General features: G+C 49.0%; 1 protein-coding gene across 4 annotated transcripts in view; it reads left to right on the top strand.

Moving 5' to 3' along the window:
* The window catches only part of epb41l5 (erythrocyte membrane protein band 4.1 like 5), a 41,169-nt gene extending 25,291 nt beyond the window's left edge, over positions 1 to 15,878 (top strand). For 2 of the 4 annotated variants that reach the window (XM_035410590.1, XM_035410591.1), the window contains exons 17-26: positions 2,354 to 2,529; positions 3,667 to 3,758; positions 6,120 to 6,248; positions 6,500 to 6,564; positions 8,019 to 8,138; positions 10,767 to 10,848; positions 11,216 to 11,293; positions 11,457 to 11,507; positions 11,612 to 11,739; positions 12,870 to 15,878. In XM_035410590.1, coding sequence (XP_035266481.1) covers positions 2,354 to 2,529; positions 3,667 to 3,758; positions 6,120 to 6,248; positions 6,500 to 6,564; positions 8,019 to 8,138; positions 10,767 to 10,848; positions 11,216 to 11,293; positions 11,457 to 11,507; positions 11,612 to 11,739; positions 12,870 to 12,936 — 988 coding nt within the window. In that variant the 3' untranslated portion in view covers positions 12,937 to 15,878. The remainder of the gene's footprint in view (positions 1 to 2,353; positions 2,530 to 3,666; positions 3,759 to 6,119; positions 6,249 to 6,499; positions 6,565 to 8,018; positions 8,139 to 10,766; positions 10,849 to 11,215; positions 11,294 to 11,456; positions 11,508 to 11,611; positions 11,740 to 12,869) is intronic. The other 2 variants (XR_004764487.1, XM_035410592.1) reach the window with 2 other exon arrangements.
* The last annotated feature ends 405 nt before the right edge of the window (positions 15,879 to 16,283 follow it).

Consider the following 16,283-nt stretch of genomic DNA (forward strand, 5'->3'; position numbering starts at 1 on the left):
AACTAGCACGTTGTTTGCAACCAGATTCACGTTTTTACCAAAGGCGGTCTTGTATTTCATATTTAACTGCTGGATAATAAGTGGTAATAAAGAGAGCGCTGTTATTCCACCTCTGCCCCGCAGGTATCAGTTTGTGTTGTGAGAGAGAAGATGCCGGAAGGGAAGGTTATCAGCGGTTTGTTTACTGCGTAGTGGGATCTCCCCCCCCCCGTTTAAAACTGAAAGCGGTCGTGTCTAAGCCTCTTAGGGGCTGTAATCTCACCTCTGCCTGTGTGGAATGTGGCCTCTCGCACAGCCGCTCCCGGTGATGGTGACCTCGCCGTTTCCGCGGAGACCCCGCGTCCAATCAGATAGGCCGAAATACCCCCCCCCCCATTTGGGCACTGACCAGCATCTCCTGTGGGTGGTGGTGAGGCACTGGTCCTCTCCAGCGATTTGGCCTGTGGAGAGTGGGCCCAGACCTCGCTCGCACCCTGGACCGCCCCATAGGGCCAGCAGTGTGCACGCAGGCATGAGGGTCGGCAAGACCGCTGGCCTGATCCGGCCCGGTTCAGCAGATGTCTCCAGTCATTCGGGCCATGGAGGAGCATAGTTTCTCTTCATGTGCGTACGTGTGTGTGCTCGTGCACATATTCATTGCTCTTGGGGTGGGTGTGTGTGTGTGTGTGAGCGAGCGCGAGCGCATCTGATTTGTCTGTATGTGTGTACGTGATTGTGTGCATATTCATTGCTCTTGGGGTGTGCGTGCGTGCGTGCGTGAGTGAGCGCATCTGATTTGTCTGCATGTGTGTACGTGCTTGTGTGCATATTCATGGCTCTTGGTGAGCGTGTGCGTGCGTTTGTCTACTCCTCCGTGTACGATTTGTACAGCCCCCTCACAGCATTGCGGGGGGGGGGGGGGGGATTTTTAACATGCGCACTGTGGCATGTGGGGTTATGTAAACACTTCTCTCTGTAGTGTTGAGAGTGGTAGTGTTCACTGTGGTTTTCACCGATACAGATCTTCACGTTCTAATCCCATCGTGCCGTTTAGCATTTAACTGTTAAAAGTTAAACTGTGTCTTCTGAGAGGTGCTTGTTGAGTTCAGTGTTCTCAACACCGACCAAAGGTCATTGCCCCCCCCCCCCCCCCATTCCCCCCCAGTGGGTGGCGAATATAAGCAGGCTTTAAGTGTGCACGAGTGTTTGTCTGGTGTACGCACCGAGGAATGCACCCAGGGTCCCGGGGCCCCGAAAAAGTCCCCGTCAGGACGCCGCAGAGCCCGAGGAGAGTTTTACTGCCCTGTCAGAGTTCTTCTCCACGCGGACCGGACGCCTGGAAACCAGCTGCCCCCACACAGCCCCGTCTCTCTCAGGCTTCTCCTGGGGGGGGGGGGCTCTCTCAAAGAAACAAACATGTTTTTGAGCTGCGGATACGAGTTCGAAAAGTTATCCGTTCAGTTTACCTTTCCACAGTTACCTTTTAGCTGTATTTTAGAAACCTAAAAACGAAAATGTATACGTCCTAATTTTTTATTATAAAATGAGGTATTTCTAACTGTCCAACTTTAATAAATCTAAGTTATTCGTGTAATTAATCAGCGATTTAAGGAGTTTGAACTAGATCCATTGGGTAATGTTTCTTTCTTGGGGACAGGATTGGGAAGCTCATCTAGGGGAACGTGACTTTTTTGATGTGAGTTTTTTCATGGCGAACTGAGAGGTGACCTGGGAATGAGTCTGTGACCCACTTAATAGTAGTCGGCCTCATTTCAACACAAGACACACCAGTCATGGTTTCAGCTCCATTTGACCATGACATTTGAATAAAGACACCCAACGACATGAACTCACCCGTATCCCTCAGGATTAAAAAAAAAGATAAGATTATTAGTAAATGAGTGTTTTCCAGGCTGTTGTCCATTACATTACATTATATTACAGGCATTTGGCAGACGCTCTTATCCAGAGCGACGTACAACAAAGTGTATAACCATAACCAGGAACAAGTGTGTCGAAAACCCTAGAGAGAAGTACCGGTCCAAGTACAGGGAACAACCGCATAGTTCAACTTGGGCCCTGTAAGGTTGTAGAGTTCACGTGTAGCAATCGCTGCATTAAATCAGGCCCCTACTGGTGCCCGAAGGGGTCAAAGGTCAATGGCATATTGGTGGTGTTTCGAGCCAGAACCTTGCCCCATTCGGTTCTGGGTATCTCGCCCCAGATCACGCGGTCTCCTCTGGACTGGCTCCCCCTCAGCAGTCTGCCGGTAAGCATTTAAAGATACACGTAAAGGTACACATTTGTGGGGGGGTTTTGGGCTGGTGAATGTCCTGGTTTGTTAATGGCCCCCCACCTCCTCTACATTTCATAGCAAACCCCTTGTGGCCGATTTGCTGGAAACCACGGACCTGTTGGAGACATGCATCGATGAGGTCATCAGAGTTCCAGTTCCCATGGCAACGGCGGGCCTTCCAGAGGAAGCTGGATCCAGTGCAGTTCCTGCGACCTTCGGTGCCGCAGCGGCGGAGGAGAGTACGTCTCTCTGCGGTGAGATACTAACGAGCGTGTACAGTATGCACACACACACACACACACACACACACATACATACAGTATGCCCACACACGTGCATACATACATACATACATACAGTATGCACACACACACACACACATACATACAGTATGCCCACACACGTGCATACATACATACATACATACAGTATGCACACACACACACACACACACACACACATACATACAGTATGCCCACACACGTGCATACATACATACATACATACAGTATGCACACACACACACACATACATACAGTATGCCCACACACGTGCATACATACATACATACATACAGTATGCACACACACACACACACACACACACACATACATACAGTATGCCCACACACGTGCATACATACATACATACATACAGTATGCACACACACACACACACACACACACACGTACATACATACATACATACTGTATGCACACACACACATACGTACATACATACATACAGTATGCACACACACGCACATGCATACTGTATGCACACACACACATACATACTGTATGCACACACACATACGTACATACATACGTACATACATACATACTGTATGCACACACACATACGTACATACATACAGTATGCGCGCACACACACACACATACATACATACTGTATTCGCGCACGCACACATACACACACATACATACACACATACTGTACGTGCACATACACGTACATACATACATGTAGTATGCACACACACATACATACATACATACTGTATGCGCACGCGCGCACACACACACACACACACACATACATACATACATACATACATACACATACTGTACGTACACACACTCACACACGCATCCACACACACACACACACCTGTATCCATGGGGACCGGGAACACTCATTCAGCAAATGCTCATAAAAGTGTTGATATTGTGGCCTATTATCATCAGTGCATTTCTTAAGAGCTGGACCTTGTGTGCTGCCCACCGCATATTAAAGCTGTTCTTTCTCTGGTGCCCCTGTCTAGTGAAATGGGGTGCAGGCAATGTGAGAACAGGTTGTTTAATAAGGGTCTGGGTGTAATGAGGGGGTCATGTGACCGCTGGTCATGATCGTTGCTCCTCCCCCCGTAGACGCGGCGGCGCGGCTGAAGCAGCTGGAGCTCGATAGCGCCCCCATCTCGGCCGCGTCCAGATCCAACATCAACCTCAACATGAACAACCAGGTCAGTGCGGTCGGGCGGAAGGAGCCAGTGTGTGGTTGGGGGGGGGGTAACCAAGCTCGCCCCACAGCCTGCTGGGAACAAAGCCAGCCACACAGCATGCAAATGGGCAGGGGGGGGGCAGCCCCCCCCCCCATTCTAACGCCACAGTATTTTATTTACCCACCTAAGCAGGATAATGGTTGTTGTTGTTTCGTGCTGTTTGTTCCCACTGTTTTCGCAACTGAACATATTCGTTTGTGCTTAGTCATACGGAGGCCCGTGGGCAGATTTTTTTGGTGCTACCTGCGAATATTGCGTTAGTGGGCCCTGCTGAAGATTATGACCCCTGCGTAAGGAGATTAGAGCCCGCAGTCTGCAGGTTACTATGGCCACGGCGAGGCCTGTAAACAGGAGGAGGAGCGCCTCTGTTCTCTTAAAGCTGCAGGACACAACCGCGCCTTGATAACGCGACTCGCCCTAACGAGGCTGTTTCAGGATTAGGCTCGATTAAAGCTCCGGTTTGTCTGTCTGCTTTCGCTGTCTGGCCGTCTGCACGCGTCTGCTGACCTGAGAGTGATGACCAGCTGGAGATGTGTGTGTCTGCTTCTGACAGCACCGTGGTTGACTCTGTACATATCCCCAAACTGGACCAGTTAAATACAACTTCAATTACAATATAGTTCACACATACAGTAACAACGTTACAAAACGCGCACACACATGCGTGTGTGTGTGCGCACATGTGCGTGCACACGTGTGTGTGTGTGTGAGTTTTTTAACGTTGTTACTGTACGTGTGAACTATATTGTAATTGAGCTTGTATTTAACTGGTCCGGTTTGGGGATATGTACGGAGTCAAACCCGTCGCTTTCAGAACCAGCGCTCAGCAAGCGTTCTGAGCAGCAGTGATCTCTGATGTGTGCATAGTAGAGTTCTAGTGTGTAGTGTGCAGTTTACAGAGGTTAAGTCACAGTGCAGTTTACAGAGGTTAAGTCACAGTGCAGTTCACAGAGGTTAAGTCACAGTGCAGTTCACAGAGGTTAAGTCACAGTGCAGTTCACAGAGGTTAAGTCACAGTGCAGTTCACAGAGGTTAAGTCACAGTGCAGTTCACAGAGGTTAAGTCACAGTGCAGTTCACAGAGGTTAAGTCACAGTGCAGTTTACGGAGGTTAAGTCACAGTGCAGTTTACGGAGGTTAAGTCACAGTGCAGTTCACGGAGGTTAAGTCACAGTGCAGTTTACGGAGGTTAAGTCACAGTGCAGTTTACGGAGGTTAAGTCACAGTGCAGTTTACGGAGGTTAAGTCACAGTGCAGTTTACGGAGGTTAAGTCACAGTGCAGTTTACGGAGGTTAAGTCACAGTGCAGTTTACGGAGGTTAAGTCACAGTGCAGTTTACGGAGGTTAAGTCACAGTGCAGTTTACGGAGGTTAAGTCACAGTGCAGTTTACGGAGGTTAAGTCACAGTGCAGTTCACGGAGGTTAAGTCACAGTGCAGTTTACAGAGGTTAAGTCACAGTGCAGTTTACGGAGGTTAAGTCACAGTGCAGTTTACGGAGGTTAAGTCACAGTGCAGTTCACAGAGGTTAAGTCACAGTGCAGTTTACAGAGGTTAAGTCACAGTGCAGTTCACAGAGGTTAAGTCACAGTGCAGTTTACAGAGGTTAAGTCACAGTGCAGTTTACGGAGGTTAAGTCACAGTGCAGTTTACGGAGGTTAAGTCACAGTGCAGTTCACAGAGGTTAAGTCACAGTGCAGTTCACAGAGGTTATGACACAGTGCAGTTTTACAGAGGTTAAGTCACAGTGCAGTTTACGGAGGTTAAGTCACAGTGCAGTTCACAGAGGTTAAGTCACAGTGCAGATCACAGAGGTTAAGTCACAGTGCAGTTCACAGAGGTTAAGTCACAGTGCAGATCACAGAGGTTAAGTCACAGTGCAGTTTACAGAGGTTATGACACAGTGCAGTTTACAGAGGTTAAGTCACGGTGCAGTTTTACGAGGCTACAAGGTTGCTCCCCCAGAGCGTCCGCTTCCAGTCCCTCAGCCTTTACTGTGGAGTGTAGCTCCATTCCGGGCTTCAGAGCGAGAGCTGTGCACTCCTGACTCACGGCTGAATAAACACTAACGTAGGTGATTTCCCTCACTGGGGTTTGAGTGGAATCCTGGGATCCCGCTTCTGTCCTTAACTGCTCACAGCTGTGTGAAATCATGTGCTGCTGTGCACTGTGGGATTTCCCTCCTTTAGTTCTGAGGCCAGAGACATCCCTCAAACCCTGCCCCAAATTCTCACTTTGCTGATTTGAGGGTGAGGCGGCAACTCTCTTACGCAGCCGCGGACAACAGGAAGTGATGTAACAGGACGCGTCCTTGCTCTTCTCAGGAGGACGTCGTGAAGCTGACGGAGAAGTGTCTGAACAGCGTGAGCAGCAGCCCCGTGCTCGCTCCGCTGCGCCCCCCGGAGGACCTCAAGAGTAACATCCTGAAAGCCCAGGCGGAGGCTGCTCTCAAGGTGCGTGATTAGTGTTAGGCACCTGTGTGCAGGGTAACATCCTGCTTTTACCCAGAACCCTCCAGGATGGGCTGCCCCACCTTTCACAGCTCTGCAGGAAGGGCCGGTAAAGAGGTCCTTATGAATGCAACACAAATGTAAATGCAGCTGTGCTGTCTTTAATTGAATTGCATCTCAAGTCTCACCAGGGCAGAGGTTGCCCAGCATGCCGGTGAGTATGTTAATGTGATAGCATCTCTCTGTCTGTTTAGGGCTCAAGGGAGGAGCACATAGTGACCGGGGAGAAGAACTGTAACGTTCAAGAGGCGGCGTTAAGGTATGGCTGAACACCATTAGCAGGGTGGCTGAACACAGCTGGCGGTGTGGCTGAACACTGTTGGAAGTGTGGCTGAACAATGTTAGCAGTGTGGCTGAACACCGCTGGCAGTGTGGCTGAACACCGCTGGCAGTGTGGCTGAACACCGCTGGCAGTGTGGCTGAACACCGCTGGCAGTGTGGCTGAACACTGGGAAGGGTGACTGAACACCGCTGGCAGTGTGGCTGAACACTGGAAAGGGTGACTAAACATTGTTGGAAGTGTGGCTGAACACCGTCAGCTGTGGAGCCTATAACCAGGCCCTGAGTCTTAACAAGCTTTCCTCCACCACACAGCCAGGCCAGCCAATCACAGCCTAGCACTGTAAAGCTGATTAGCCTCATGAATATTCATCAGAGTCCTTTGCATGGTTCATCCCTGACATCATCTCTGAATAGACACCTCACTCTCACACAAGGATAAACAAATCCCTTTGTGTTTGTGCGTGTGTGTGTGTGTGTATGTGTGTTCACGTGCGTGTGAGATGTCAGCCAGTATGAACTTGGCCTTGGTTTACAACAGTTTCAAACAAGGAGCTACACTTCTGAACAGTACAATATAGGCTAGATAGCCTCAGTTGATTGTTTTCAATATAGTGGTAAACCTTTGAAGAGATTTTGTTTCATGTTAAACATGGCTGTGCTCATTCAAAGCTGCGATTGTGCCATGTCGTAAATTGTGTTTGTGTCTGTAAATGCCGTGTCAGTAAATGGTGTTTTTTCTATCAGTGTTTTGTCTGGGTCATTAGAATTTGTGTGTAAGCTGCATCTGTGGATGCGATAACTCTGTCAGGAGATGCCTGTTGGCCTTGTCAGTTGTTGTATATTGCCTTTCGTAGTTGTGTGCTGGCTGTGTCAGTAGATGGAGAGTTGCCTATGTCTGTGAATGTGAGTTGTCTGTGTCAGTAGATGCATAATTGCCTGTGTCAGTAGATGGAGTTGCCTGTGTCCATAGATGTGTGCTGGCCATGTCAGTAGATGTGTGTTGGGATGTCAGTCGATGGAGAGTTGCGTATGTCAGTGAATGTGTGTTGCCCATGTCAGTAGATGGATAGCTGCTTGTGTCAGTAGGTGTGTGTTGCCGGTGGCAGTAGATGGAGTTTCCTGTGTCAGTAGGTGTGTGTTGCCTGTGTCAGTAGCTGTGTGTTGCCTGTGTCAGTAGATGGATAGCTGCCTGTGTCAGTAGGTGTGTTGCCAGTGGCTGTAGATGAAGTTGCCTCTGTCAGTAGCTGTGTGTTGCCTGTGTCTGTAGCTGTGTGTTGCCTGTAGATGTGTGTTGCCTGTGTCAGTAGCTGTGTGTTGCCTGTGTCAGTAGATGTCGTGGTTTGGTCAGTATATGCGTGTTTTCCCCTGGCAGAGTGAGCGCAGTGTCACAGGGCTTCTCTGTCTCTATAACGCGCCGCGCTCTCTTCACAGGAATAGGGGCCGCGGCGGGCGGCTGGGCAGCAGCTCCTCTCTCTCTGCCAGCGGCTGGACAGAGCGCCAGGAGTCACGAGACCTCCTGAAGCCAGGACCCCCGGCCCCTGTGGGCCCCAGGTGAGTCCAGACTGGGGAGAGTGTGTGTGTGTGTGTGTCTCACCTGAGTGGATTATGGGAAACGGTGAGAAGGCCACTGAAGGAGGTGTGGGTGTAATCCCTGTGGGCCGGTGTCTGAGAGAGAAACTGGGACACGCCCAGATTAAAGGGACCACCTGTCTGTTCTTCTGACAGCCAGCGGACTGTGTGATACAGCATAGAGGCTGCTGACTGCACTTAGGGGCACTGATATTGATCATGTTTTTGGGCACTTATGACCAGTGAGTTAAGTTTGTGAGCTGTGATTTTTGTGCTGTGTGGGGGCATGTGAGATCCTGTGTTTTTGGTGTTTTTTTTTTTTCCTTCCTCCCTGCAAAACAAAGCCGCTATGCCTCCATTTCCTCCACCACACAGCTGTCTGCTGCCATCTGGCGGTGGTACAGCGCTGAACCTACTTGTGTCACATGATCGTTTTCTGCCTGGTAACTCTTTCACAATGAAATGTGCTCCAGCTTTACTTCAGCACACTGGAGAACTATACCTACAAATTTCCGACCAAAACGAAACCACTTGAGTGCATATTTGAGACTTTTTTTAAATTAATTAATTCTTAAAATAAAATGCTTTTGTTTGATAGGGTAATTGAACTCAACAAATATATATACCTGTTCCAGTTCAGCAGCCTTATTAGGATTTATTTTGATTATGTTGTGCAAGTCTTCTGCAAGCTGCAAATGGTCAGTGGTCAGTAGAGGGCGCCTGCTGTCTAAAATTAGCATGGTTATGAGAAGTCCCCACTGTGACCACAGTACCTTTTTTTTGACTGCTCCATATTTAACATTATGGTTGTGAACCTCATGGTAGAACCTCATGGGGTAGCATGCCCTAATTCAGTTTCTCTTACTGATGGTGGAGTGCAGTTTAACATTGATAGAATGGGATTGAGCAAAGATCAAATTCCTCACAGAGCCTGTTCTGTGGTCAGGTCAGATTCAACTGCAGCTAATACCTTTGGTTGAAGAACCTGTAGGTGCTGCTGTTGGAGCATTTGCACAAGAGTGGAGTTCTCAGGTGCTCACTGTGTCATAGCATTGACAGCTTGTAGACTGACCACAAGCTGCTAGCAGATTTAGCTGTGGGTAACATGGTGTGTGCCTCACACACTAACACATACACGCCCCACATCTACGGGAGAGTTTGTCAGTGGCTGACAGACCCACCCTAAGCACCCTGTGCATTTCTTCTTCTTTCATTGAGCACAACACAAGTGTTTCAGCTAAAAGCTAAATGGTTTGTTGAAGGCGAACCTTGGTTTGTTATGGTCCTGTTATGGCTATGACCCTAGATTCGGCACTTTCCCACGTGTTGCGCTGGCCCGCGAGAGGGTGTTTGGGGCATCCAAACTGGGCGTATCGCGGTCGCATGCTAACAGCGCCCCCCCCCCCCCCCCCCTCCACCCCCACCCAAAGGCTGTGGGACGCCCTTTCATTCAAAGTCAAGGTGAACAGCCTTTACGGCCCCCCCCCCTCATAAACTCTGGTTGGTGTCGTGGCCTTCGACATCAAAGACCCCACTGGGACCACAGCCCCACAGTCTCCTGGGAAAAACTCCAGAGGATGCTTCCCCCCCCCCCCCATCATTTTTATTTTTCCAGTCTTCTTCTGCTTTTCCCGAATTTCTGGCCGATCCCGGACCGGCGAGCGCAGGCTACATTCACTATAATTATCCCGGGGTTCTGAGAGTCCACAGTGGGGTTCGGAGCACGTCTGAGGGATTACTGAAGAGGCTCAGTTTCCACAGCTCCTGCCGCGCCGTCTCATTTATCGTCCCGCCTCGTCCGTCAGCTGCGGGGTCCTCGCCGGCCGTGGTTCTGAGCAGGCGCCGCTTCGTCCGCGTCTCCGCTCGCGCGTCTCGGTTTCGGCCGCGGCCAGAGATTTAGCCCCGCCTGCCCCGCCACTTTAGGGCCGTCACCCGGCCGCGACGCTTTGTTCTGGGCGCCGGGTGTCGCGGCTCCGGTCACACCGAAACTCTAAATCCGGGCGGCGGCGATCGGAGGGCCGTCTCAGGACGTGGTAAAACCGGCGGGATGCGGCGGGTGACACAGGAAATTGTCACCGGTTTAACGGCATGCAGAGAGAGGAGGGGGGGTGGGGGGGATGAGGGGGAAGGGAGGATAGAGCGGGCCCTTTGTCCGTTTCGCTTTTTGCTGCCTTTAGAGGTGAGCTGTGATCCAGCAGATCCTGGGAGGACGTGACTTTAATAGGTCTGCTCCTGACCACCGTCAGCAACTGCGTGTGGAAGAACTTTAAAAGAACACTTTCTGCTTGGAGCCTCAGTCAGCTAGGAACCATACTGAAGACTGCGTTGGCTAGCAAGGATGCTAATGTGTAAATTGGGAAAACATCGTAATTTTACATGAATGGAGTTGATTGCAACGTTATACGTTGGCAACCTACACACCGCAATCACCGCTAAATGTATTTTAATGAGAAACGGCGGCTGTTCAATCAGTGTACACAGCTGCTGGCAGTAGACGATGGATCGTTGTGCTTTATAGATATGGTTAAGTGTGAGATGGGCTCGGGGCTCATGTGTAGTGCTTGTGTACATGTGAGGTGTGTGGTGAACGGACCTCCTGTTTCTCCTCAGCGACGAATTGAAGGCCGAAGACCTCTTTCCCGCACTTGCCCCGATCTCTGTCGAACCTGCTGTCGAGGCCCCACCCACCAAGGTATCACCATGTTCTCTGCTGTCCGCTATAAATTAATAAAGTTTCACACTCTTTAGCATTTAGCTATTTTGGCTGCACTCTTTGGCATTTAGCCATTTGAGCTGTGCTATTTAGCATTTAGCCATTTCAGCTGCGCTCCTTAGCATTTAACTTTTTCAGTTGCGCTCTTTTTAGCATTTAGCCATTTCATCTGTGCTCTTTAGCATTTAGCCATTTACCATTTACTTCAGCTGAGTTTTGGGTAGGCAGCTGTCATGTTCTTTGGGTAGATTGGTTTGGGGGGGGGGCGTTTAGCTAGTGTGCTTTTCCACCGTGGCATGTGCTTGCGTGAAAAAAATAAATATATATATGGCTTCTCGTAATGCAGGCAAAACCAGAAGACCTGGAGCTCCTGATCGCACCCGTGACCGATAATCTGATAGACTTCACAGACCCCACCCCAGTAGTAAGTTTAGACCCTCTGCTGTCCAGCTGCACACTCCACACGCCTGCCCTTCCAACTAGTGCTGCTCTTAAACACTTGGCAACCACGCCTGGGGCAATGGGATATACACCCTATCTGGGTCATGTGACTGTTCTGATTGGCTGTCCCACCGTTTTTCCTGCAGGTGCAGTCCAAACCGTTGATTACTCCTCGATGGATCGTACCCACGGCTGCAGTAAGTCCTGTCAGAACGTCCTTCTGTCTGTCTCTAACTCTCTGTCCATCATGTAGCTGCGTAGCGACTGACCTCTTCCCCTCCATTCTCCTGTGTCTGGGCAGAGCGGCATCTTTACTAACGGCCTTCTTGACCATGACTGCTCGGGAAAGGCGTCCCCCCTCCACCCTGAAGGGGGCGCTCACACCGCCCATCCGCAGCTCTCTCAAACTCACAATGTGATTGCGACCAGGTAACTGCCCACCCTCCCTCCTGTGGCCTACAACTCACCGTAGTGCACTAAGGTTTAGTGCCCTAAACCAATGTGCCTGAGGTTATAGTGCACTGAGCCGTAGTGCCCTAAACCATTGTATGAGGTTATAGTGCACTAAGCTGTAGTGCCCTAAACTATTGTGCCTGAGGTTATAGTGCATTAAGCTGTAGTGCCCTAAACCATTGGGCCTGAGGTTATAGTGCCCTAAACCATTGTGCCTGAGGTTATAGTGCACTAAGCTGTAGTGCCCTAAACCAGGGCTCAAAGCACCACATATTAGCTCTTGTTCAAGGTGAACTCTTGAATAAGAGCCGGTTTCATCCTAAACGTCATCCTTCCATTCTCTTCTGACACACTTCCTCTCTCATAGCTGCCCCCCAGGTGTTCCTGTGGGCAGGTCTCTGATCAGTCGCACTGCTCAGTGCATTTTTGCTGTACGCAGGCATGCATAACTCTGGTCTTGTGTGACTGTTTCTTCAGTTACCCAGGCTTCAAAATGGCTGCCTTACAGATGCACAGTTTCAGGCTAACTTCTGCTCTTGAGCATTTAATTATTTCCTTTTTTTTTTAGTCATTGCGTATTTATTTTAATCCTATAATGAGTTCCTCTTGTCCCAAATAGCAGTGAACTAGTGTCTGTGTGTATAGCCACACACCCCAGTGCAGCTTCTCTCCTTTATCAGACCTGTGAAAGTTTTTAAATAAAATGAACCTTGGTTTAAACTAAATGTAACCCAGGGCTGATGCTAAATTAAGTAAAAATGAGTACCTTTAACCCTTTTTTGGAATGATTTTTAGAAAGTCAGCGTTCTAGAAATCCATTGCTTTACCAGTTGCCCGTAGTGATTGTGAAATCAGCATTACAATGCTGAAGTAAGAACATTCTCATGACATATTTGCTACCTCACACCTTAAAGGGTTACATGTTGTGTGTATAACACATTGATGCAGACTGACCGGTAGTTAATTTCATTATATTAAAGTTCACTGGTTCTCGGTACGGTTGTTTACGTTGTGGCGTGCAGGCGTCACGGCTGAGGCGGATGGCGGGTGAGCTGCTGTTTATGAGGTGTGGTCCTGTGTCTGTCCCCCCCCCTTCACCCCCCCAGCACTGTCACGCCCTCGCCCAAGGAGGACGGCATGAGAACCAAGCACCTGCTGACCACTGAGCTCTGAGACGGGCGCGGGAACGCCGCCCCCCCCCCCGTCCCGGGACACCGGCGCTTTGGGAAGGAAAATCTGGAATCTGGCGGGCGGCGATCGCTGGAGACTCCCCGTCTCCGCCTTTTTCACTACATTCCAAAAGGATGGGAATTTGGGAAGGAGCGTTTAGTTTTTTTTTTTTTGTTTGTTTTGTTTCGTTTAATTTTGTTTTTATTAAACTGTGAGCCGCTGGATTTTCTGCTAGACATTTCATCTCACTGCCCTTAGAGTAGAGGGGTCAGGAATGTGGGGGTGTTTTGGTGCCTCTGGGGATAAGAGGAGACCCCCCTCTGTAGCTGGACACCACCCCACACATAGTCCAGAAGGCCCCACACATGGCCCAAAGCACTTAACCGGAATCAGCTAACCTAGCCCTGATCCCAGCCCCCCTACTGCTTCGTACTGTGCGCAGAATCTGATCTAGGATCAGCTAACCTAGCCCTGATCCAAACCCCCTACTGCTTCATACTGTGCACAGAATCTGATCTAGGATCAGCTAACCTAGCCCTGCTCCCAACCCTCTACTGCTTCGTACTGAGCGCAGAATCTGATCTAGGATCAGTGACTGGGGGTGTGGCCTATATGCCTGCTCCAAAATACCCCCCTTCCCCATATGACCCCACTCAACCTGAGCCTGGAATCACTGTGGAACAGCTGCTGGTTATCAGTCCACCAGATGGCTGTATTACTGGATTGGATCACTGGAATGTTATTGGACTGATCTGTACTGACACTTTTTATATGGCTAGTTTTTTTGTTTTAAGTGGTACTCACCTCTGTTGCTGACCCGATGGTTAAGTACCGACCTGTCAGTACTGCACATATCGCTGTGTGAGTTCCTCAGCTGGACCAAGACGCTCGTAACACTGGAGATACACGACCACATGTTTGGGCACATTGAGCCCTGAACATTTTGTTTGTAAAATGTATGTTATCTACACTGTATGTTGAATATCAATAGTTAAAACTGCCTTATTTAGTGTTTTGTATAATCACATAGCTGAAAACTGTGCTTAGCATTACACTTTGAAGAAAGCTACTAATTTTTGCTTGGAGTAAGCCCCACTGTGACAGCTCCCATGTAGTCTGCAACACTGAGTCAGTGTCTCCATGTAGTCTGCAGCACTGCGAGCCACTGTCTCCATGTAGTCTGCAGCACTGTGGGTCACTGTAGTCTGCACCACTGTGAGTCACTGTCTCCATGTAGTCTGCAGCACTGAGTCACTGTCTCCATGTAGTCTGCAGCACTGTGGGTCACTGTAGTCTGCAGCACTGTGAGTCACTGTCTCCATGTAGTCTGCAGCACTGAGTCACTGTCTCCATGTAGTCTGCAGCACTGTGGGTCACTGTAGTCTGCAGCACTGTGAGTCACTGTCTCCATGTAGTCTGCAGCACTGAGTCAGTGTCTCCATGTAGTCTGCAGCACTGTGGGTCACTGTAGTCTGTAGCACTGCTGGTCACTGTCTCCATGTAGTCTGCAGCACTGAGTCACTGTCTCCATGTAGTCTGTAGCACTGCTGGTCACTGTCTCCAGGCAGTCTGCAGCAGTGTGAGCCTCTGTCTCCAGGCAGTCTGCAGCAGTGTGCAGGGTTTCTACCCTCTGATGGAGCGAGACGTTCAGAGTTCAGCCTCTGCGCATTTTGGAATTTCTTTTTTTTTTTTTCTGAACTATGAAAAAAAAGTGAGGAAACACTCAATGGACCGGCGCAGCAGTCAGCTGACCCCGCCTGCATGCTCTTGTGTCTGTGTGTGTGACGATGCACAGCACAGCTCTCGCGACACACCAGACCACAAAAGAACTGGCACAAAGGAACTCTCTCTCACTTTCAGTTTTACTCTGACAAATGCTAATCGCTCGACCAGAGGAACACGTTCTTGGAGGAAAGATGTGATGACCGCCAAAGCTGACCGCTGTAGGTTTCGGTTAACTGAACTGCAGGAGGAGCCAAGGCTTCTCTGTAATTTCAGGTCACTGTTTATCCTTCCCTGACCCCACTTGAACTCTCTCAACAGGAAGTCATCCAACAGGAAGTATTACTCAGTGCGTGTAAGTCCATTGAAGATGACAGTTTCAGAGAAGCAGACGCTGTGATATCTGGCATCTTTCCCAGAGGAGGGCTTCACGCGGTCACGTCTTGTCAGTGGATCTCCCTTTAAGGGCGACGTTTCCGTGGTGCTCTGCCGCGAGGCGGAGCCAGCGATTCTTTCACTAGGGTTCTCCGCTGTGGTTCAGAAGTCAAAGGTCAACCCTGCAGCATTCAGTCACGTCCCGGTCAGCTCCTCCCACTGCTAGACCGTCATCTCTCTTGTAACTGTAGCAACCCGTGGAGGTCCACACAGTTCTGTCTGCTGAGAAGATTCCAGAATATCTTTGTGTTGTGTTCTGGTTCTTCTTAAATCATCATTCAGAGCTCATCAAGGCCTGATTATATTTTTCCTTTTTAAAAAATTGTTTTCTCTATGAATTGCATAATTTTTAATCGCCTGGCAAGAACATGTTCCTCTTTTAAAGACAACAAATCGGTCTGTAGGACTGGTGCTTGACCACGGCCACTATGGTCAGTATATGGAAGTAACGGCTGATTTTTTACATTTTATTTTTTTCTGTCTGTACTCTGAGGTGAGGATTATCTCCTAGTGAACAATAGCACTGTTTAAGCTCTGGTTGTAGAACTTCACCATGTAAGTGCAATTTGCTGTAGGGCTCTAATTTATTTTTTCTTTTTTGTTAAGGTCACCCTGTCTCACTCTGTACATTTAAGTGTAATCTAGATGTAAAGACCGCTTTAGAGAACACGGCACTGATTTGTATTTTCTTTGTATATTGATCAAAAGTTTGGAACGTGTACTAGTATGGTCGCAGCAATTTTGTACAACGTAGAATTTCTCCTAGTAAAATGTCTTTTAGAAATGCATCTTGCTGTGAATTGCCAGTTTTTTTTTTTTTTTTGTTTTTTTTTGGCATGTTTTGGCCGCTAATATGGTTCAATACTCCTAGTCAGGAATGTTCCAAGTTCCATTTTCTGGTTCTCTCTCATCGGATTTATTAACAAGGCTGTTCAGGAAAGGGAGGTTTATCCTAGAAACGATCTCCTGTGCAGAGACGTTTGACTGAAGTCCAGAACATATAAACACATCAGAATTATGTGACTTGTCCAGATAAAGCTGGCTTTGGAGCGAGCGTGATCAGACCGGCGTTCCTCCACTCTCCTCCTGGCTTCCATCAAATCTGCACAATCCACTGATTTTAATTAAACTTTTAGCTTTCGTTCTTTCAGTCCATGTTGCGATTTCATTGTATGCTTACATTGTATTGGCTA

The sequence above is a fragment of the Anguilla anguilla genome, chromosome 3 (assembly GCF_013347855.1).
Source record: "Anguilla anguilla isolate fAngAng1 chromosome 3, fAngAng1.pri, whole genome shotgun sequence".
NCBI lineage: Eukaryota > Metazoa > Chordata > Actinopteri > Anguilliformes > Anguillidae > Anguilla > Anguilla anguilla.